The sequence below is a fragment of the Nothobranchius furzeri genome, chromosome 5 (assembly GCF_043380555.1).
Source record: "Nothobranchius furzeri strain GRZ-AD chromosome 5, NfurGRZ-RIMD1, whole genome shotgun sequence".
Lineage (NCBI taxonomy): Eukaryota > Metazoa > Chordata > Actinopteri > Cyprinodontiformes > Nothobranchiidae > Nothobranchius > Nothobranchius furzeri.
In genome coordinates, this window is record NC_091745.1 from 40,035,978 (window position 1) to 40,055,097 (window position 19,120).

The 19,120-nt window shown below is 45.9% G+C and overlaps 1 protein-coding gene across 5 annotated transcripts in view; it reads left to right on the forward strand.

Annotated features, from left to right (window-relative positions):
• The window catches only part of LOC107395643 (HIVEP zinc finger 3), a 104,905-nt gene extending 87,822 nt beyond the window's left edge, over positions 1-17,083 (forward strand). For all 5 annotated transcript variants that reach the window (XM_070550773.1, XM_070550771.1, XM_070550775.1 and 2 more), the window contains 7 exons: positions 12-295; positions 374-2,371; positions 2,512-2,657; positions 13,376-13,551; positions 13,664-13,765; positions 14,842-15,464; positions 15,613-17,083. In XM_070550773.1, the coding sequence (XP_070406874.1) occupies positions 12-295; positions 374-2,371; positions 2,512-2,657; positions 13,376-13,551; positions 13,664-13,765; positions 14,842-15,464; positions 15,613-16,242 (3,959 nt within the window). In that variant the 3' untranslated portion in view covers positions 16,243-17,083. The remainder of the gene's footprint in view (positions 1-11; positions 296-373; positions 2,372-2,511; positions 2,658-13,375; positions 13,552-13,663; positions 13,766-14,841; positions 15,465-15,612) is intronic.
• Positions 17,084-19,120: the final 2,037 nt, after the last annotated feature.

Genomic DNA, 19,120 nt, shown 5'->3' on the forward strand with positions numbered 1-19,120 from the left:
TTTGTCTCTAGGTGTTACTTTTCAGACTGAGCCAAAGAAGCAGCAGCAGGACAGGAAGGGCGTGTCTGTCATCCAGCACACTAGCTCTTTTGAGAAACAGGAGACTACATCTATGGAAAGCAAGGCACCAGACCTCCGAGACAGTCGACAAACACAACCTGAGCCCAAACCGTCACCCTCCACATCACGCCTCATCCGCCAGCCAAACATCCAAGTGCCGGAGATCTTTGTTACCGAAGAGCTTGATGCTGACATGCCATCAGTGTCGCCCCCAGTAAGAGCGTCCTCAGCCAAGGTATTTTCAACTTAGTGTAGCTTTCTCTTTCCTCTCTTTGTGTTCAAGAGTCAAAGTTGTGATATATTTCTGTTATAGGGGCCAGAAAAAGTCGAAGAGTTCCAGTGGCCTCAGCGTAGCCAAACTCTGGCCCAACTACCTGCAGAGAAGCTGCCACCAAAGAAGAAAAGACTTCGCCTGGCAGAAGCTTCCCAGTCCTCTGGAGAGTCCAGCTTTGAGTCTCTGTCGATGCCGCGTAGCCCAAGCCAAGAAAGCAACATTTCTACTTCGTTTGAGGACACGGTGCGATCAGAACCAGCTGTGTGGGCATCAGGCAGCCAGAGCTCCCAGATGTTGATGGTGCCATCTGCTTCTCACCACCACCAACAAAGCCACAAGGAGATGAGGCGTTCAGCCTCTGAGCAGACTCCAGCCAGCCCACAGCAGACAGAACAGATCGCAGAGACCAGAAGTAAATCCTTTGACTACGGGTCGCTGTCGTCGCAGCAGCAAACATCCTCCTGGAAAGAAAGGAGAAAGTTTCTTCTCGTAAAGCAGGCCACTTTAGGTGAACCAGAGCAGGAGATTGGAGCAACCATTAGTCAGTTGTCCAGAACTACTGAAAGTCCAGAGCCAGGTCCTTCACACTCTAGCCATCCCCTCTACCCAGCTGAAGTAAGCTCCCAGTTCTACCCCGAAACCTCAGGGAAGGCACTGCAGCTTTTACAGCCACAGATCTTCCCACCCTGTCAGGATGTGCAGCCCAGAGGCCATCATGCCTTCCCAAGAGGAACACTTTCACAGCTCCTTCCTGTCACAACAGCCATATCCGAAGTACTGTCCACCCAGCTCATTCCCGGAGCCTTCCTACAGTCCCACACAGGATCTCCGCCTATACACTCAGCTCAGATCCGCATGCCAGAACGGTTGAGAATCCCCCTACATCAGCTCCCGCCTCTAGTTCCTCTCCCAGTCTCCAAGGCTAGAGTAAACCAGGCCCTGTACTTTCCTGTTACTTCACGATTTTCTACAGACGTTCCACCCCAATCCTCTTCAGGGGCAAGACCACCTGGTTCTTCCCTGTCCTCTGCACTTTCACAGCAATCCCTTGTGACCGTTTCCTACCACCACCAACAGCCAGTCATTACCACGTGCCTGGCACAGCTTACACCGGTGGTATCGCTTGTGGTGCCGGTGCGCCTCCAGACTCATAGACCTACCTTTGCCAGTGCCATGTATACAACCCTGTCCCAGATTCTGGCGTCCACCCGCTCACAGGAACCAACGTCTTGCACAACTATGATCATCGTGAGCCAAATAGAACGAGACCAGCTGCAAGAAACTTACTTGAAGGTTCCTTCAGCAGACATTCGGAGCCTTCTTCCCCTGTCTCTGCCAAAGGAGCTAGCCTCCGGTTCAGAGGAGGCATACGGCCCATTGGGACCTGGAGGTAGCAAACGTATGCTGTCTCCTGCAGCCAGCCTGGAGCTCAGTACTGAGGCTCAGCGCCACCAGAAAAGAGTCAAAGAGGAGGGGGAGGGGGAGGGGGAGCAATACAAAAGAGGAGAGGAAGAGGCAGAACCAAAGACGAGGCAGGAGGACCGGAGCAAATCTTCATGGAAGACGCGAGAAGAAAGAGACGAGAAGCATCAAGAAAGGGTAGAAGTGACAGCTGTCAAATTAGAGGAAGAAAAGGACCAAAGCAAAAATAACAGGGACGATAAAGGAGGAGAGAAGAAGTCAGCCGATAGAACAAGTCAACTAAAGGGAAAGGTTCAAACTGAAGGTGAGTGTGTGGAGGGATCAGGTACATCTTCATACCCCAGCCTTCACACTTCCACATCAGTCAACTGGTGCTATCTAAAGTACGTCAAGCCCAACCCATCAGCCCAGAGAGACCCTCATACCGCAGTCTATTCCACATGGAGCATCAGCGCCCACAACCCCAACTTACCAGGCATCAGCACCAAGGTGGCCCTATCGCTGCTGTGCTCTAAACAGAAGCACAGCTCTGAGACGTACACCATGGCCACTGCTCCGTCGCTGGACAGAGGGAAACCGGCAGCTGGACGCAGCCAGGAACTCCGTATTTCAGAGGTAAACATAAACAGTATTTATGTCATTTAACAAACACACCACTGTTGAGTCAGTGAACGACACAATATTTGTTGAATTATAACGTTAGAACCAAACTCAGCAATTCATATTAAGTTGTTGTGAATTTGTCTTGAGTGTAGGTATGTTCCACCCCACCAAGCACCGTGACTGAAGTAAAGGATGAGGAGAAGCACAAGAAGGAGGAATATAAAGAAACAAGAGAGGAAGAGGTTCCTTCCACCTCCAAACAAGGCGAGCCTTCTCGGGTCCGCATCTTCGAAGGAGGGTAAGAGCTGCAAGGCTGACATGCCTTCTTTTTTGTTGATATGGATTTTTTAAATTATGGCTGCGCCTCATTACACAATTGCTTCTACACAAGGTGACAAAAACAACAACCGCGGAGAGCTGACAAGAGAGCATTGAGAGTTAGAGGAGCAGATGGGAGGTAGTAGGGCCCGGAGGGACTTCATTTGTACTCGAAGCCAAGTTTTTATCCTCACTGCTGCCATGAATGTGTGTGTGTGTGTGTGTGTGTGTGTGTGTGTGTGTGTGTGTGTGTGTGTGTGTGTGTGTGTGTGTGTTTTTATGAAGCCAAATTAGTATTTTTATTCAAACTAAACTGAAAACAGATCTAAATCCAGTTTTTGATTTCAAAGCCTTTCTAATTTAGGACACTGAATGGAAAACAAGAGTGTTTCATGAACTGATGGACGAATCATGAAGCCTAGAAGTCTAAATGGACCGGAGCTGAAGCAAAATGATTTTGCTCTGCATGTCGGTCCAGCCACGATCCCTAGGAGCCTCAGCAGGCCTACCATTGGCCTGAGCAGTATTGTGTTTAACCAATCACAGCGCTCTATTGGTTTGTTGGGTGGGATGATGCGATGGAGCGGAACAACAAAAATGAAATGGCTTTGGCAACAACTTTGGACTGTTTAGACTTTTCTTTGTGTCAAGAGCAGATAGAGCTACTATCTTTATTTAGAAAAAGGATGCATCTGCTTCCTCTTGGACTGTGTTTTTGTTTTCCTCCATCACAGATCTAGTGCTAAGCCGGCCCAACAAACATAGAACATTGTGATTGCCAAGACACAAAACTCTTCAGCTACCTGCTGAGGCCACAATGGACTGTGGCTAGATGAACTTGTAGTCGGTCTTCACTTCGAGGCTACAAACATGTTTTAGGTGTGGTTGTCATTATTCAAAAACAAACATAAAACTAAAGCCCAAAAAATGTCCACAAATGCGTTAGAATATCATGACAGAGTAGATTTATTTAAGTAATTCCATTGTGTTCACACACAAGCTGATATTTCACATATTTACTTCATTTTGATGATTTTAACCGACAACTAATAAAATCCCAAATTCAGTGTCTCAAAAAATTAGACTATTTTAAATTAGACCAAACCAAAACACATCATTTCAGAAATGTTGGTCCACTGAAAAGTATAAAGATTAAAATAATGAACATGTAAAGCACTCAGTATTTAGTTGGGGCTCCTTTGGCCTGATTCCTGCAGCAACGCGGCGTGGCGTCCATCAGTCTGGGTAAACCACCAAATGGTTCCCGAGCACGGCTGTGTCTGCAGAGTGCGGAGAACAAATGTCACACACACTACAGGTCCTTCTCAGAAAATTAGCGTATTGTGATGAAGTTCATTATTGTCTGTAATGTACTGATAAACATATTAGATTCATTACACACAACTGAAGTAGTTCAAGCCTTTCATTGTTTCCAATATTGATGATTTTGGCGTACAGCTCATGAAAACCCAAAATTCCTATCTAAAAAAATTTGCATATTTCATCCAACCAATAAAAGGAAAGTGTTTTTAATACAAAAAAAGTCGACCTTCAAATAATTATGTTCAGTTATGCACTCAATACTTGGTCGGGAGTCCTTTTGCAGAAATGACTGCTTCAATGTGGCGTGGCATGGAGGCAATCAGCCTGTGGCACTGCTGAGGTGTTATGGAGGCCCAGGATGCTTCAATAGCGGCTTTAAGCTCATCCAGAGTGTTGGGTCTTGCGTCTCTCAACTTTCTCTTCACAATATCCCACAGATTCTCTACGGGGTTCAGGTCAGGAGAGCTGGCAGGCCAATTGAGCACAGTAATACCATGGTCAGTAAACCATTTAGCAGTGGTTTTGGCACTGTGAGCAGGTTCCAGGTCGTGCTGAAAAATGAAATCTTCATCTCCATAAAGCTTTTCAGCAAATGGAAGCATGAAGTGCTCCAAAATCTCCTGATAGCTAGCTGCATTGACCCTGCCCTTGATAAAACACAGTGGACCAACACCAGAAGCTGACATGGCGCCCCAGACCATCACTGACTGTGGGTACTTGACACTGGACTTCAGGCATTTTGGCATTTCCCTCTGCCCAGTCTTCCTCCAGACTCTGGCACCTTGATTTCCGAATGACATGTAAAATTTGCTTTCATCTGAAAAAAGTACTTTGGACCACTGAGCAACAGTCCAGTGCTGCTTCTCTGTAGCCCAGGTCAGGCGCTTCTGCCGCTGTTTCTGGTTCAAAGGTGGCTTGACCTGGGGAATGCGGCACCTGTAGCCCATTTCCTGCACACGCCTGTACACGGTGGCTCTGGATGTTTCTACTCCAGACTCAGTCCACTGCTTCCGCAGGTCCCCCAAGGTCTGGAATCGGTCCTTCTCCACAGTCTTCCTCAGGGCTTGGTCACCTCTTCTCATTGTGCAGCGTTTTCTGCCACTTTTTCCTTCCCACAGACTTCCCACTGAGGTGCCTTGATACAGCACTCTGGGAACAGCCTATTCGTTCAGAAATGTCTTTCTGTGTCTTACCCTCTTGCTTGAGGGTGTCAATGATGGCCTTCTGGACAGCAGTCAGGTCGGCAGTCTTACCCATGATTGTGGTTTTGAGTAATGAACCAGGCTGGGAGTTTTTAAACGCCTCAGGAATCTTTTGCAGGTGTTTAGAGTTAATTAGTTGATTCAGATGATTAGGTTAATAGCTCGTTTAGAGAACCTTGTCATGAAATGCTAATTTTTCGAGATAGGAATTTTGGGTTTTCATGAGCTGTATGCCAAAATCATCAATATTAGAAACAATAAAATGCTTGAACTACTTCAGTTGTGTGTAATGAATCTAATATATATGAATATAATAATATAATATAATGCTTATCAGTACATTACAGACAATAATAAACTTCATCACAATATGCTAAAAAAAAAACTAGTTTTCTTGTCCGGGGATTGGACCGCCAAGGCTCCCGCCTTGGTCTGCCACCCGATTCGCATTGCACCGGACCCTTCATGTTCCTCCTGCGGGTGGTGGGTCCACAGTTGGACGAGCCCATGTATCCGGTTCGGGCTGGGCCCGGCCGGGCCCCATGGGCGAAAGCCCGGCCACCAGGCGCTCGCTCACGGGCCCCAACCCCAGGCCTGGCTCCAGGGTGGGACCCCGGTAACCCTCCGGGCCGGGTACTCCGACTCTTCGTTTTAACCGCCATGAAAGATCCTTCGAACCGTTCTTTGTCTCACCCTTCACCTAAGACCAATTTGTCATGGGAGACCCTACCAGGGGCACTAAGTGCCCCAGACAACATAGCTCCTAGGATCATTAGGGCACTCAAACTCCTCCACCACGATAAGGTGACGGTTCAAGGAGGATAGCCAAGCGGGGTGCAGCAGTGGCAGTTGCCGAGGCAAAATCTCGGGCGTGGGAGGAGTTTGGTGAGGCCATGGAGAAAGACTATCGATCGGCTCCAAAGAGGTTCTGGCAAACTGTCCGGCGCCTCAGGAGAGGAAGGCAGCAACTCGCTCACACTGTTTACAGTGGGGATGGGGAGCTGCTGACGTCAACTGAGGCTATAGTCGGACGGTGGAAGGAATACTTTGAGGAGCTCCTCAATCCCACCAATGCGCATTCCGAGGAGGAACCAGAGCTGGGAGGCCTGGGGATGGACTGTCCGATCTCGGGGGCAGAAGTTGCTGAGGTAGTCAAACAACTACACAGCGGCGGAGCCCCGGGGGCGGATGAGGTTCGTCCTGGGTATCTCAAGGCTATGGATGTTGTAGGGCTGTCATGGTTGACACGTCTCTACAACATTGCGTGGTCATCGGGGGCAGTTCCTAGGGAGTGGCAGACCGGGGTGGTGGTCCCCATCTTTAAGAAGGGTGACCTGAGGGTGTGTTCCAACTATAGGGGGATCACACTCCTCAGCCTCCCTGGAAAGGTCTACGCCAAGGTACTGGAGAGGAGGGTCCGATCGATAGTTGAATCTCAGATAGAGGAGGAGCAATGTGGTTTTCGTCCTGGCCGTGGAACTGTGGACCAGCTCTATACCCTTGCAAGGGTGATGGAGGGGGCATGGGAGTTTGCCCAACCAATCCACATGTGCTTTGTGGATTTGGAGAAGGCTTATGACCGTGTCCCCAGGGGCACCCTGTGGGGGACGCTCCAGGAGTATGGGGTGGGTGGCTTTCTGTTAAGGGCCATTCAGTCCCTTTACCAGAGGAGCGTGAGTTTGGTCCGCATAGCCGGTAGTAAGTCGGACCTGTTCCCAGTGAGGGTTGGACTCCGCCAGGGCTGCCCTTTGTCACCGGTTCTGTTCATCACTTTTATGGACAGAATTTCTAGACGCAGCCGTGGTGTGGAGTGTGTCGAGTTTGGTGGCAGGAGAATCTCGTCTCTGCTTTTTGCGGATGATGTGGTCCTCCTAGCTTCATCCAGCTCTGACCTTCAGCTCTTGCTGGGTAGGTTCGCGGCCGAATGTGAAGCGGCTGGGATGAGGATCAGCACCTCCAAATCTGAGACCATGGTTCTCGACCGGAAAAGGGTGGCTTGCCACCTCCGGGTCGGGGGAGAGGTCCTACCTCAAGTGGAGGAGTTTAAGTATCTCGGGGTCTTGTTCACGAGTGAGGGTAGGAGGGATCGGGAGATCGACAGGCGGATTGGTTCGGCGTCTGCAGTGATGCGGACGCTGAGCCGATCTGTCGTGGGGAAGAGGGAGCTGAGCCAGAAAGCCAGGCTCTCGATTTACCGGTCGATCTACGTCCCAATCCTCACCTATGGTCATGAGGTTTGGGTAATGACCGAAAGAACGAGATCGCGGATACAAGCGGCCGAAATGAGTTTCCTCCATAGGGTGGCCGGGCTCAGCCTTAGAGATAGGGTGAGGAGCTCGGACATTCGGGAGGGACTCGGAGTAGAACCGCTGCTCCTCCGGATCGAAAGGAGCCAGTTGAGGTGGTTTGGGCATCTGGTCAGGATGCCTCCTGGACGCCTCCCCGGGGAGGTGTTTCGGGCATGTCCTGCCGGCAGAAGGCCCCCGGGTCGACCCAGGACACGTTGGAGAGGTTACATCTCCAATCTGGTCCGGGAACGCCTTGGGGTCCTGCCGGAGGAGCTGGTGGACAAGGCCGGGGAGAGGACGGCCTGGAGCTCCCTAATTGGGATGCTGCCCCCGCGACCCGGACCCGGATAAGCGGAGGAAGACGAAGACGAAGACGAAGACAATATGCTAATGTTTTGAGAAGGGCCTGTAGTGTGTGTGACAGCTAGTGGAACTTTTTTGAGTTAATTAGCTGATTACAGTGTAGCACCAGAGGTCTTCAGTATTGAACTTATCTACAGTATTCTAATATTCTGAGATACTGAATTTGGGATTTTCATTAGTTGTCAGTTATAATCATCAAAATTAAAGAATTAAACATTTGAAATATCAGTCAGTTTGTGATGAATCAGTCTAACATACAAGTTTCACTTTTTGAATGGCATTACTGAAATAAATCACTATGTTTGTATGCCACTAAAACTAAACTAAACTAAATCTGACTAAATAATTCAATTAAAAAATACACATTGGGTATTTATAGACTACATAACATCAGACAGTTTCTTCAGAATAGAATAGAATAGATTTGACTTTATTAGTCCCACAGTGGGGAAGTCCACTTAGAGAAAAGGAAGAAGAAAATAAGAGTACAGGTAAACACACGGCAGGAAGCTGTTATCGTCACCTTCTTCAACCACTCTAAACAACGAATAAGAAGAAAACGTGGATTTTTTACATCCAGTGTTGCACAAGTATTGAACACATACTGAGTATTGCGTTGATGTTAATGTGTACCAGGATAATGCTAGTACCAGTTAAACTGAGGACTTATGCACTCTTGCTGCAGAGGGGATGAATGACCTACGGTTTTACATCTTTACATAGATGTGCAGTTGTTTTTGTACTTTAATCCCAAGCAGAGGCAGATGTCACCATCAGGCTACACAGGAGGACGTTTACGACAATCCCGTTGCTTCTGGACAGATCGGTCCTCAGCAGGGCCGGACGATAGTTCAATAGTTCAATATATCTATGTGGTGCGATAGGAAAAAAATGGGTTGATAAAACTTTGATAAAAAAGTTTCCTTTTTCATTATAACCTATCAGGTAGCAGCATACTAGACTTGCTATTTACTCCTAACCAATCAAAACCACAGACTCGTCACCAGGTCCTCCCCTTCTCAAGCCAAAACCGAGCATCAGGCATCAAGATGTCTCAGCGAGAAGAGGCGCAGAAAAAATAAAACTACCAAAAACAAAATGCCAGGGCTGCACGTGCAATATATGTTCTACAAATGTTTTAATATTTTTCTATAATTATCGATATGGATCAATATAAAACATTTGTTATTGATTTTTCTCTATCGTCCAGCCCTAGTCCTCAGATGTTTTTATTCGGTTGTCTCGACGTGACTCGTTAGAGCACAAAGGTGTTTTAAAGTAATTTTTCACCACAAATAGAAATTGTTCCCAACTTCTGTTTGTGATGCTCTAAATTATACTAATTATAAATCAAAAAGATGCACACAGGATCCGGTGAGTGCATGTGTTGGTTTGTTTTTCACGTAAGCAGGACGTGTGTTTTATGGAACCGCTGCAGCTTTGTGGGTTGCTCTCTGATTCGTAGCACACCAAGGTTTGTGTTCGTGTTTTAACGCACAACTGATTGAAAGTGACAAAGGTTTCTGCCGAATACTAGATGCTGCACTCACTGAGGAAGTGCATTTACCTCCATAAAGAGTTCCTTCCTCCCGTCTGTCTACATTTCTGTACTCTTTCCTTTCCTCGTGCTGCCTCCTGCTCTTTGGCAGCTTTCCCACTTCTGCTTACTCTGAGCATGATTCTCCTGCTTTCACTCTGAACCCTTTCTGAGTTCCTTTTCTCTCATGCATTTCCAGCCCTTGAAGTCCTTCTGCATTTTCTTCACGCAAACGCAGAAAAACGCAGCTAGTAAGTCTTGCACACAGCAGAATTCTGTGAATTCATCATCCCTATCTCTCTTTGCAGGTCCAGTTTTAAACCACGACTCTGCAGAGCTTTTGTGTGGGCAGTTGTGTTTTATAAATGATTTCTCACAGTCATCAAAGCAACTGTTTGTTTAAAGTGGATGTTTGTGTAATGATTATGAATAATGTATCTATCCATTTTCTTCTGCTTGTAAGGAGTTGGTTCGCGGGGGCAGCAGCCTAAGCCGAGAGGCCCAGACTTCCTTCTCCCCAGTCACTTGGGCGTTCCCTGGCCATCCGAGAGACATAGTTCCTCCACCGTGTCCTGGGTTTCCCTTTAGGTCTCCTCCCAGTTGGACATGCCCAGAAAACCTCTTCAGGGATGCATCCATGAGGCATCTTAACCAGATGCCCGAGCCACCTCAACTGGCTCCTCTCGATGTGGGTAAGCAGCGGATCTACTCCGAGCCCCTCCCCGGAGACCGAGCTTCTCACCCTATCTCTAAGGGAGAGCCCAGCCACCCTGCGGAGAAAACTCATTTTGGCCGCTTGTATCCGTGATGTCGTTCTTTCGGTCACTACCCAAAGCTCATGACTACAGGTGAGGGTAGGAACGTAGATCGGCCGGCTCAGCTCTCCTGAATCTGAGGTTTGACTATGTGACAGACCCTCTTCTCCAGAACCCCTGAATAGACCTAATCAGGGAGGCTCATGAGCTGGACTGTGTGTGAGTTATGCAACTATAGACTGAGGTGTGTGTTCTGAGAGTTATGGCTTGAAACTTTTACATAGATTTATTTTCTGCAAATTACAAAATGAAAGTTACAGTTACAAAGCATGTTACAAGTTACATGTAATATTGTCCCAATCCTAGCTCCGTACAGAAGGATCTAAACCTAAAGTTACTTATGAGTATAGGCTCATCTTTAACACCAAAATAATCAGTTATTAAACCAGTTACTTGTTTTTTACATTATGCATATTAAACTAACGCTGTTTTAAACGGACAATAACCACGATTTAGCTCTCAACACAGTATTAACATGGGCATGACCTACATTAGCATTTATGCTGAAGTTCTTAAGGAGCAGCTTCTCTAAATCTGAGACCACGGTCTCGAGTCTGAAAGGGTAGAATGCCTTTTCCAGGTCGGGGACGAGGTCCTGCTCCAAGTCGGGGACTTTAAGTATCTCGGAGTCTTGTTCATGAGCGGAGCGTGAACTTGACAGACGGATTGGTGCTGCGCCTGCAGTGATGTGGGCGTTGTAGCGGTCTGTTGTGGTGAGCCAGAAGGCGAAGCTCTCCATTTACCAGTCCATCTACGTTCCTACTCCCGCCTATGGTCACGAGCTTTGGGTAGTGACAGAAAGAATGAGATCGCTGATACAACCACCGAAATGAGTTTTCTCCACAGGGTGTCTGGGCTCTCCTTTAGAGATAGGATGAGAAGCTCGGTCCTCTGGGAGGGGCTCGGAGTAGATCTGCTGCTCCTCCACATCGAGAGGAGCCAGCTGAGGTGGCTCAGGCATCTGGTCAGGATGCCTCCTGTACACCTCCCTGGTGAGGTTTTCTGGGCACGTCCTACCAGGAGGAGACCTAAAGGATGACCCAGGACACGCTGGAAGGACTACGTCTCTCAGCTGGCCAGGGAATGCCGTGGGATTCCCCCGGAGGAGCCTCTCTTCTTAGGCTGCTGCCCCCATGACCCGATTCCGGATAAGCGGACAAAAATGGATGGATGGCTAATTATTCCACAATTTCCAGCTAAAGCCCTAAAGATGCATCTTGGTTTAAGTGCAGACAACATGTACCTTCACACACTTTCAGACTGCTGAAGAAAGGACATTAAAGCCATGCGACTGGGTAGTTGCTGCGTTGGTCCTGGGCAAAATAAATAGTTCCTGCATTCATTTAGCAACAAAACATGATATTACTGTGTAGTGTGAAACCGACAGCAATATTTAAAGTTAAAAAAAGTGAAAAGCAACCTCTGACTTTTTGCTGCTGCTTTTCTTAAGTGGATATTTTTAAAAGTGCTGAGAAACACCTGCTATTAAACAGCAGCCAGCTGCTGAATGGACACAGCTTATTCTGCAGTTGCATAAGATTTTGTCATGGTTTGTTCTGTCATACAACAGGGAGTGTTGTAGATGTGGTTCACATCCCATAATTAAACACACTGAGCACAGACTGAGTGTTTACAGCTGAGAGTGGATTGGTCCTGAGGAGGAAAAGTTTTCATAGAGGACAGTTCAGTCAGAAATAAAGGACCTGTGGTCCAGCCAGTCCACAAAAAGCCTTCTGGTAAACATCAAGGTTATTTTAGACTGGACCTAAATGTGTTGCTTGATTTCTTCTTTCTATGTAAGATGTATTTTAGGTTGTTGGCTGTCGCCAGGCTTCCCTTCCCTCTCTTTAGCTGCTGCTGTTGTTGGCAGAGCCTCACCATCGCAGCAGAATAGCTGGTATTCTTTCTGCTCCCAGAGTTTAATGGAGGGCATGACCAGCAGACTCCATGCTGCTGGGCTGAGTGGGGTTTCCCCCAACCCAGCACCATAAACAGCCTTTTCTCCAGTTTGGTGTGTGTGTGGGTGGGTGTGTGTGTGTGTGTGTGTGTGTGTGTGTGTGTGTGCGTGTGTGCGTGTGTGCGTGTGTGTGTGTGTTGCTCTGGTCAACATTTACATTACGAGATGTTAAATGTCTGTGTGATAGGAGCAGTGGTGGATCTAAAGGTTTGGGGGGGGCTCCCTCGATTGATGAAAGTAAAAATTGCTCATATGTGAATAGAGTTAATAATTTGTTTATTTTTATGTATTTTTGTGTTTTAATTTCTACAAAGAAAACAAAATGATTTACGTTTTAAATGAGAGAAATTAATTAAAGCAATAAATAAATAAATACAGGAGGTGAAATTGCAGCTCTGAGCTGGTTTCAGCCATCACCTTTAGGAGAGCTAAAGTTGTAGGTGAGGACATAAATGTAGTAAACCTTAAAGCAGGAGTGTTTCAATCCGGTCCGGGGGGGGTGGGGGTGGGGGGTGGGGGTTCGTTGCCGTGGCGCTGGAATTTCAGGCGTGTTGCAGTGCCATGCCTGAAACTCCAGGGGAACCACTGGCCAGTATGGGGGCGAGGCGCTAAAGCAGGGGGGCAGTTACCCCCCTTTGCCCCCATGTAGATACGCCCCTGAATGGAAGTCACTTTTATATGAGCAGCCTAGCTTGGCAACCATTGACACGGCCCAGTCATGAGGCAGACTCTATGGTTGTCTTTCAAACTGTCTCCACTCATAATTGGACAGCGCTGGGACCAATCAGAGCTCAGCTAAGCTCACATTTTCCATCAGCTAGCTGAAAACGAAATAAAGGATCAAAACGAGGCTTTTATTAGTTAAAGTGGTTTTAGAAGCAGATACCATTTGTTTTAGAGCTGCATTTATTAGATGGTTATTTTAAAGAAGCTAAGAATGAAACATTTCCCCCAAAAGATTAAAAAGTTTCTGTCCCCTTAATCCAGTAGGTGGACTGAACTGTGCAAAAGTTTTAAACCAGTTCCATTGTTTTTCATAAAGGAGTCAATCTTGCTTTTTCTATCATTTATTCTTAACAAATTTTATTGAAAAAAGAGTCAAAGTCAGATGAAAATCACACTTTTCGATGTCTTTAGAATGCCTGACAACCCCCCATCTGCCCAGAGATGATACAAAATCAATTTTCATTTGACTGTCTTGTTTTTTTCTCAGGTACAGGTCGAATGAAGAATACATCTACGTGAGAGGTCGCGGGCGGGGGAAGTACATTTGTGGCGAGTGTGGCATTCGCTGCAAGAAGCCTAGCATGTTGAAAAAGCACATCAGGACGCACACGGACGTGCGTCCCTACGTCTGTAAACACTGCAATTTTGCCTTCAAAACCAAAGGTAAAGGGACGATCTGCATGTGGATTTGGGCTTGATTTTAACTCTGTTGATGAAAAATGTCCTTTTCAGGGCATCTTGTAAGATTTCGTGTGCTTTTCTTTCTCTTTTGAAGGAAACCTTACAAAACACATGAAGTCGAAGGCTCACGGGAAGAAATGCCTGGCAATGGGACTGTCTGAGTCATCGCTAGACGAGCCAGAGAGCGAGGAAACAGGTACTTCAGAGGACGGGAATGCTTCCTCACACATTTCCCTTCCACCCCATGAAGCCACGGGTGCATAGCTGTGTGAAGTTCAGCGTGTGAAGAATAGAAGCTGCTCGGTGCTGACAGCTTATGCAACAGCATGTTCTATTCTCTGTCCTCCAGCATTGCATAAGAGCGAGGAAAAGGTAGAAGATAAATAAATGAAGAACAGAGCAGGCTGTGATCTTCTGATGGAGTTGTAGGAAACCTCGTTCCTGCGTCTAAAGCTAAAGCAGCTTCCAAACCTTCATGTCATTCTGTCCTCCTCACATTTGCAGGGTATCCGCGGGTCCTTAAAAAGTCTTAAATTTGCTTTTCCAAATTTAACGCCTTAAAAATCCTTAAAAATGACAAATAATCCTTAAATACAGTTTCCAAAGGTCTTAAATTACCAAAGACCCAATTAATAAGACTCTTTTATTTCTAATTTTTTTTTTGTGAATTCCTAGTTTGTGTTCAGCATTTTTTGTGTATGACATTTGCATCAGTGGAACCATACACATTCAGTTGGTTGTGAAGAGGGGATATTTTTAGATGAGCACATTAGCTGGTTAAGCTAGTGGGAGCTTGCGCCATGGGGAAGTGCAAGTTTAATGGTATCTAGATGGCTAATCCCACGTTTGCAACGCGGTTAGCACCGGTTCCAGGCAATAGCTGGAAATTATAGCTTAAATTTGGTCAAAGTGGCCTTAAAAAAGGTCTTAAAAAGTCTTACATTTGGCTCCCTTACACCTGCAGATACCCTGATTTGTCTGCTTCCTCCTCCTGCTGCTTGCAGACGAGCCTCTCTCGTCCCAGCCGAGGACGCGCCGTTTGTCCCATTCACACGGCTGAACACTTAGTTTGTGAATGGCAGCTCGGTGCTGTTCGGTTAAATTCCAGCCTTTTCATTCCGAGTGGATGTTGATGGTTGGAAGGTTGGGTCTTTGAAGGGTTTTTTGAGTTTGTTGTGATTTTCTAGATGAGCAGTCAGACTTTAGGAGTTGAAAGGACAGCAGAGGGATTCATTAAAGGTGTGTTTGTGTGTTCTGTGTCTGCACTGAAAGGAGGGAGCGATGAACGTGTCTTTGGGCCAGAGGAACAGGAGGAGCATCAGTTTTCCGATGTGGGGGAGTCCGATGACGATGACGAAGAAGACGAGGATGAAGAAACTGCATCCCATGAAGATCTGCCATCTTGCTGTTCCTCAGACACCCACCCATCAACGGGGGGGCGCTCCCAGCAAGGGACACCTGATCCGGAGCCCAGTCCGAGTCCCGGTCAGGAGCTGTCCCTGCGAGGAGTGTGGCCCAGCAGGCGAGCGGCCTCGCCGGGCAAGAGGAGAGCGATGTTCTCTCGGCAGGGCTGGAAGGCCTCTCCAAGAGCCTTTTCCCCCAGCAGTGAGAGCTGCTCCCCCAGCCGCAGCCTGTCCCCCCGCCTGGAGCTGTCCTCACCGATCCACAGCTTGTCCCCCAGGACTGAGCTGTCCTCGCCCAGCCAACACATCTCACCCTCCCCTGAGAGAAGGCCCTCTCCCGTCAGACCTCTGTCTCCTCTCCGTCCCATTTCACCCAGCTGCTACCGAGCACCACAAGTTCGAACCCCTCCATCGCCGCTGGGGGAGCAGTGTAAACCCCTCGGATACCTGCCTTGGGAGAGTCCTGGACCTACAGGAGGTCCCGGCAAACGGGTCAGTTCTCGTCTTCTCATGTTTATATATTTACAAATAAACAAGGAAATATAAATGAATAGATTATTTCCTCGGGGTGTGAAGTACTCGGTGTGCCGACACAACAGGTCACTGAGCTGTAAAAATAAAGTGTTTGCTTCCCCTGCAGGAGAAACGAGGAGCAGCAGCAGAAGGGTCATCATTCCCAGAAACCAGTTTGTTTCCACCTGCTTTTCGTCTTTCCACCTGTGAGGCCTATAGCGGCCTCCACACGTCAGATAACATCTTCAGCCATCTCCCTATGCACTCCCAACAAGCCAAGCTCCCCTACCTGATGATACCGATCGGTGGGATCCAGATGGTTCAGGCTCGACCGAGCTCCCACCCCCCTACGCCATCATCTCCAACAACTCCCCCAGTGGAGGCGCAGACCCTCGCCCGCTTTGAACCGTACTGGGGCGGGACCCCCAGGACTCAAGGGCTCAGGACTCCTGGAGACAACTGGTCCAAGCACCAGGCAGCAGGAACCAGCCAGTCGGCGCGACACGGTCTTAGCACGGCACTTACACTTTCCAAACTTGAGACGGAGACCACGGACTCAAAGCAATATGGCAGCTTGCACAGCTCCATCCAAACTCACGGCTCTGCTGCAGAGACCAGGGGAGCCGGATCCGGAACGCCCCGCCTCAGCCGAGCAGCCGCCGTAGCCTCGCGTGCCAAGGGAGATCCAGCAGAGCGGGAGGAGTGGGGTGGCGGTCCGGTGGAGCAGGAAGCAGCCCGAACAGACCAGAGCACTTAACAGAGTCGATGCATCTCGCACCGCGGTTTGGGTCGTTGGTTGCTACACTAGTTAAGTTTTTTATTGTTATGTTTTTTTTTTTTTTTTTTTACAGATTTCAATACTATTCAATGTTTGTTCTTTGGCAATATTCAGGTTTGTTTAAAAAAAGCACTTTTTCTGTGTGAAAACCTTGTTTCTGTAAACGCGTATATCCTGTATCTGATCAGATACCGGTAACCTTAATGTTTTCTTGAATATATATAAACACAAAAAGAATATGATTACAGTTGTAAATGACCAAAACGTTATATTTAAAATAAATGATTCCCTTTTTGTTTATTTGAGTGTTAATTTCTAGTTTCTTGTGCCTTTTCTGTCTGATTTGTGTTTTTAAACATGGAGTACATAGATGAAGAGAAGGCTGTGAATTTTTTACAATGTTTTTCTGTTAACGGGGAGAAAATGTTGCTCTGTCTCTGCTCTAGATGCCATTGCTTTGCAGGGTAATGATGTTGGAGACGCTGAAGGAGCAGCAGAAACGTGTCCAATGAAATGCACTGAAGTTCTATTTTTATTACTAAAGACTTGAGATCAGAGTCTATGTCTGCACAGGGAGAACGCTCCGTATTTATTTAATTTGATGACGATTATTATTTGAAATTGTTGCCTTTTTTATTTTGCATTATTTGGGTGAAAAGAAAACGTTCATCAGTGTCCTTTTTTTATGAGTTTTCTTGTAACTTGAACTGGCGGTGGGGATGAAAAGCGGCGTTTGGCTGGTACCAGAGGATCAAGTGCCCTGCATATTTCACACGGTCACATTTTTAGTCATTGGAGAAATAAAAAATAATGCACCAGACTTCCTTCAAGTTGTCTTCCTTCCATTTTTTAACAATGTCTGTTTATTAATTTTCACCGACAATCAGGGATGTTTGACATTGGCTTTTTCACCGATGTCCGATATATGCCGTGTCCCACTCATAAACAAGAACAGCTAAAACACCTTAGGTTGCTATAATCACATTTGTCTTACCCAACACGCTTAAACTTCAGTTTAAAGCTGCTATAGCGAATTTACCAAACAAGCTCGGTTTTGAACACAAATACGGTCACGGAACACCCTCTAATCTAAACAAGTTGTGTCAAATAAAGTCAAATATCTCTAAACTAAACATCAGATAAGTATATTTATATATAAGTATATTTACGTATAAGTATATTTATGTATAAGTATGTTTATATATAAGTATATTTATATATAAGTATATTTACGTATACGTATATTTATGTACAACTATATTTATATACAAGTATATTTATGTATAAGTATATTTATATATAAGTATATTTACGTATACGTATATTTATGTATAACTATATTTATATACAAGTATATTTATGTATAAGTATAATTATATATAAGTATATTTATATACAAGTATATTTATGTATAAGTATAATTATATACAAGTATATTTATATACAAGTATATTTATGTATAAGTATATTCATATACAAGTAAATTTATGTACAAGTATATTTATGTATAAGTATATTTATATACAAGTATATTTATGTATAAGTATAATTATATACAAGTATATTTATGTATAAGTATATTTATATACAAGTATATTTATATATAAGTATCCGGAGAGTTTTATGTGTAACATATGTATGGTACGTAAAAAGGTGGGTCACTAAAAGACTGAAAACCGATACCGATTTTTTTCTGTATAATGTTTGAATGCCGATATTAGTGCTAGACTGATAATATCGAGCATCCTTACCAGCAATTATGAACAATTAACATAAAATAGGTGACTAAGTGACAGAAAATTAAAGAAGTATGACTTTAGAAGAGAAAAAGAAATCACAAAATTTCTGTGAAATTTTCTACAGAAACGAAGTCACAAAGAAGTAATTGTAAGGTTGTAGGTTTGATCCCAGGTCTCGGTAGAGGATTCTGCTGTTGAGTCCTTGGGCAAGGCACTTAACCCACCTTGCCTAATGGTGGTCAGAGGGACTGGTGGCGCCTGTGCTCAGCAGCCTCGCCTCTGTCGGGGCGCCCCGGAGGAGCTGTGGTTTACATCGCAGCTCATCACCACCAGTGTATGAATGGATGAACGACACACTGTACTGTAAAGCACTTTGGAGTCCTCTTACTTTGAAAGGCACTAAAAAAAACCTTTTAATGATTATTTCTGATTATAACTGGTTCCTCTCAGTTTTTAATGCAGGCTGAACATTAAAATAGTCTCCTACACCTACACATCTCCTGCATTAGCTTCTGAAAAGGGACGGTGAAACTCTAGGATGGAGGTAGGACACATTATTTCACTTAATAACTGCTAGCATTAGCAACTCAAACATGGCGGGAGCTCCTCCAGGCTTGCTACTTGTGGGGATAAAGCATCCACGTCTCCAACCAGAGTCTGAGTTGCATTGCTTTATTCCAATCCGAGGCAAGATGTCTAAATATCAGGAAAAAAATACTTCAAATCCACCCGTTCGAAGCACAGACGTGTGGCAGACTTGGCCCTGCTGGACCAGGGGGTTTGTGGGCATCTTTGTACCCTGAGTACGAACTGTAAGGCATTCATTCCTACTCCTGCAAATGTGTTGATTAAACGAGTAAACTCCTCTTTTTAACCCTCCCGCTGTCTTTATGGGTGTGACCCCACGAGGAAAGTTGACCATTATCAGTGTTGGGAGAGTTACTTCAAAACTGTAATACATTATTTATTACTTGTTACCCTCATTTTAAAGTAATTCATTACATTACAATATTACTGATTTTAAAATGTAAGGCATTACACTACTTTTGCATTACTCTAAGTTACTTTCAACAAAACAACTTCGGTATGAGTTTGGTAATCTGATGCCTGGTGAACTC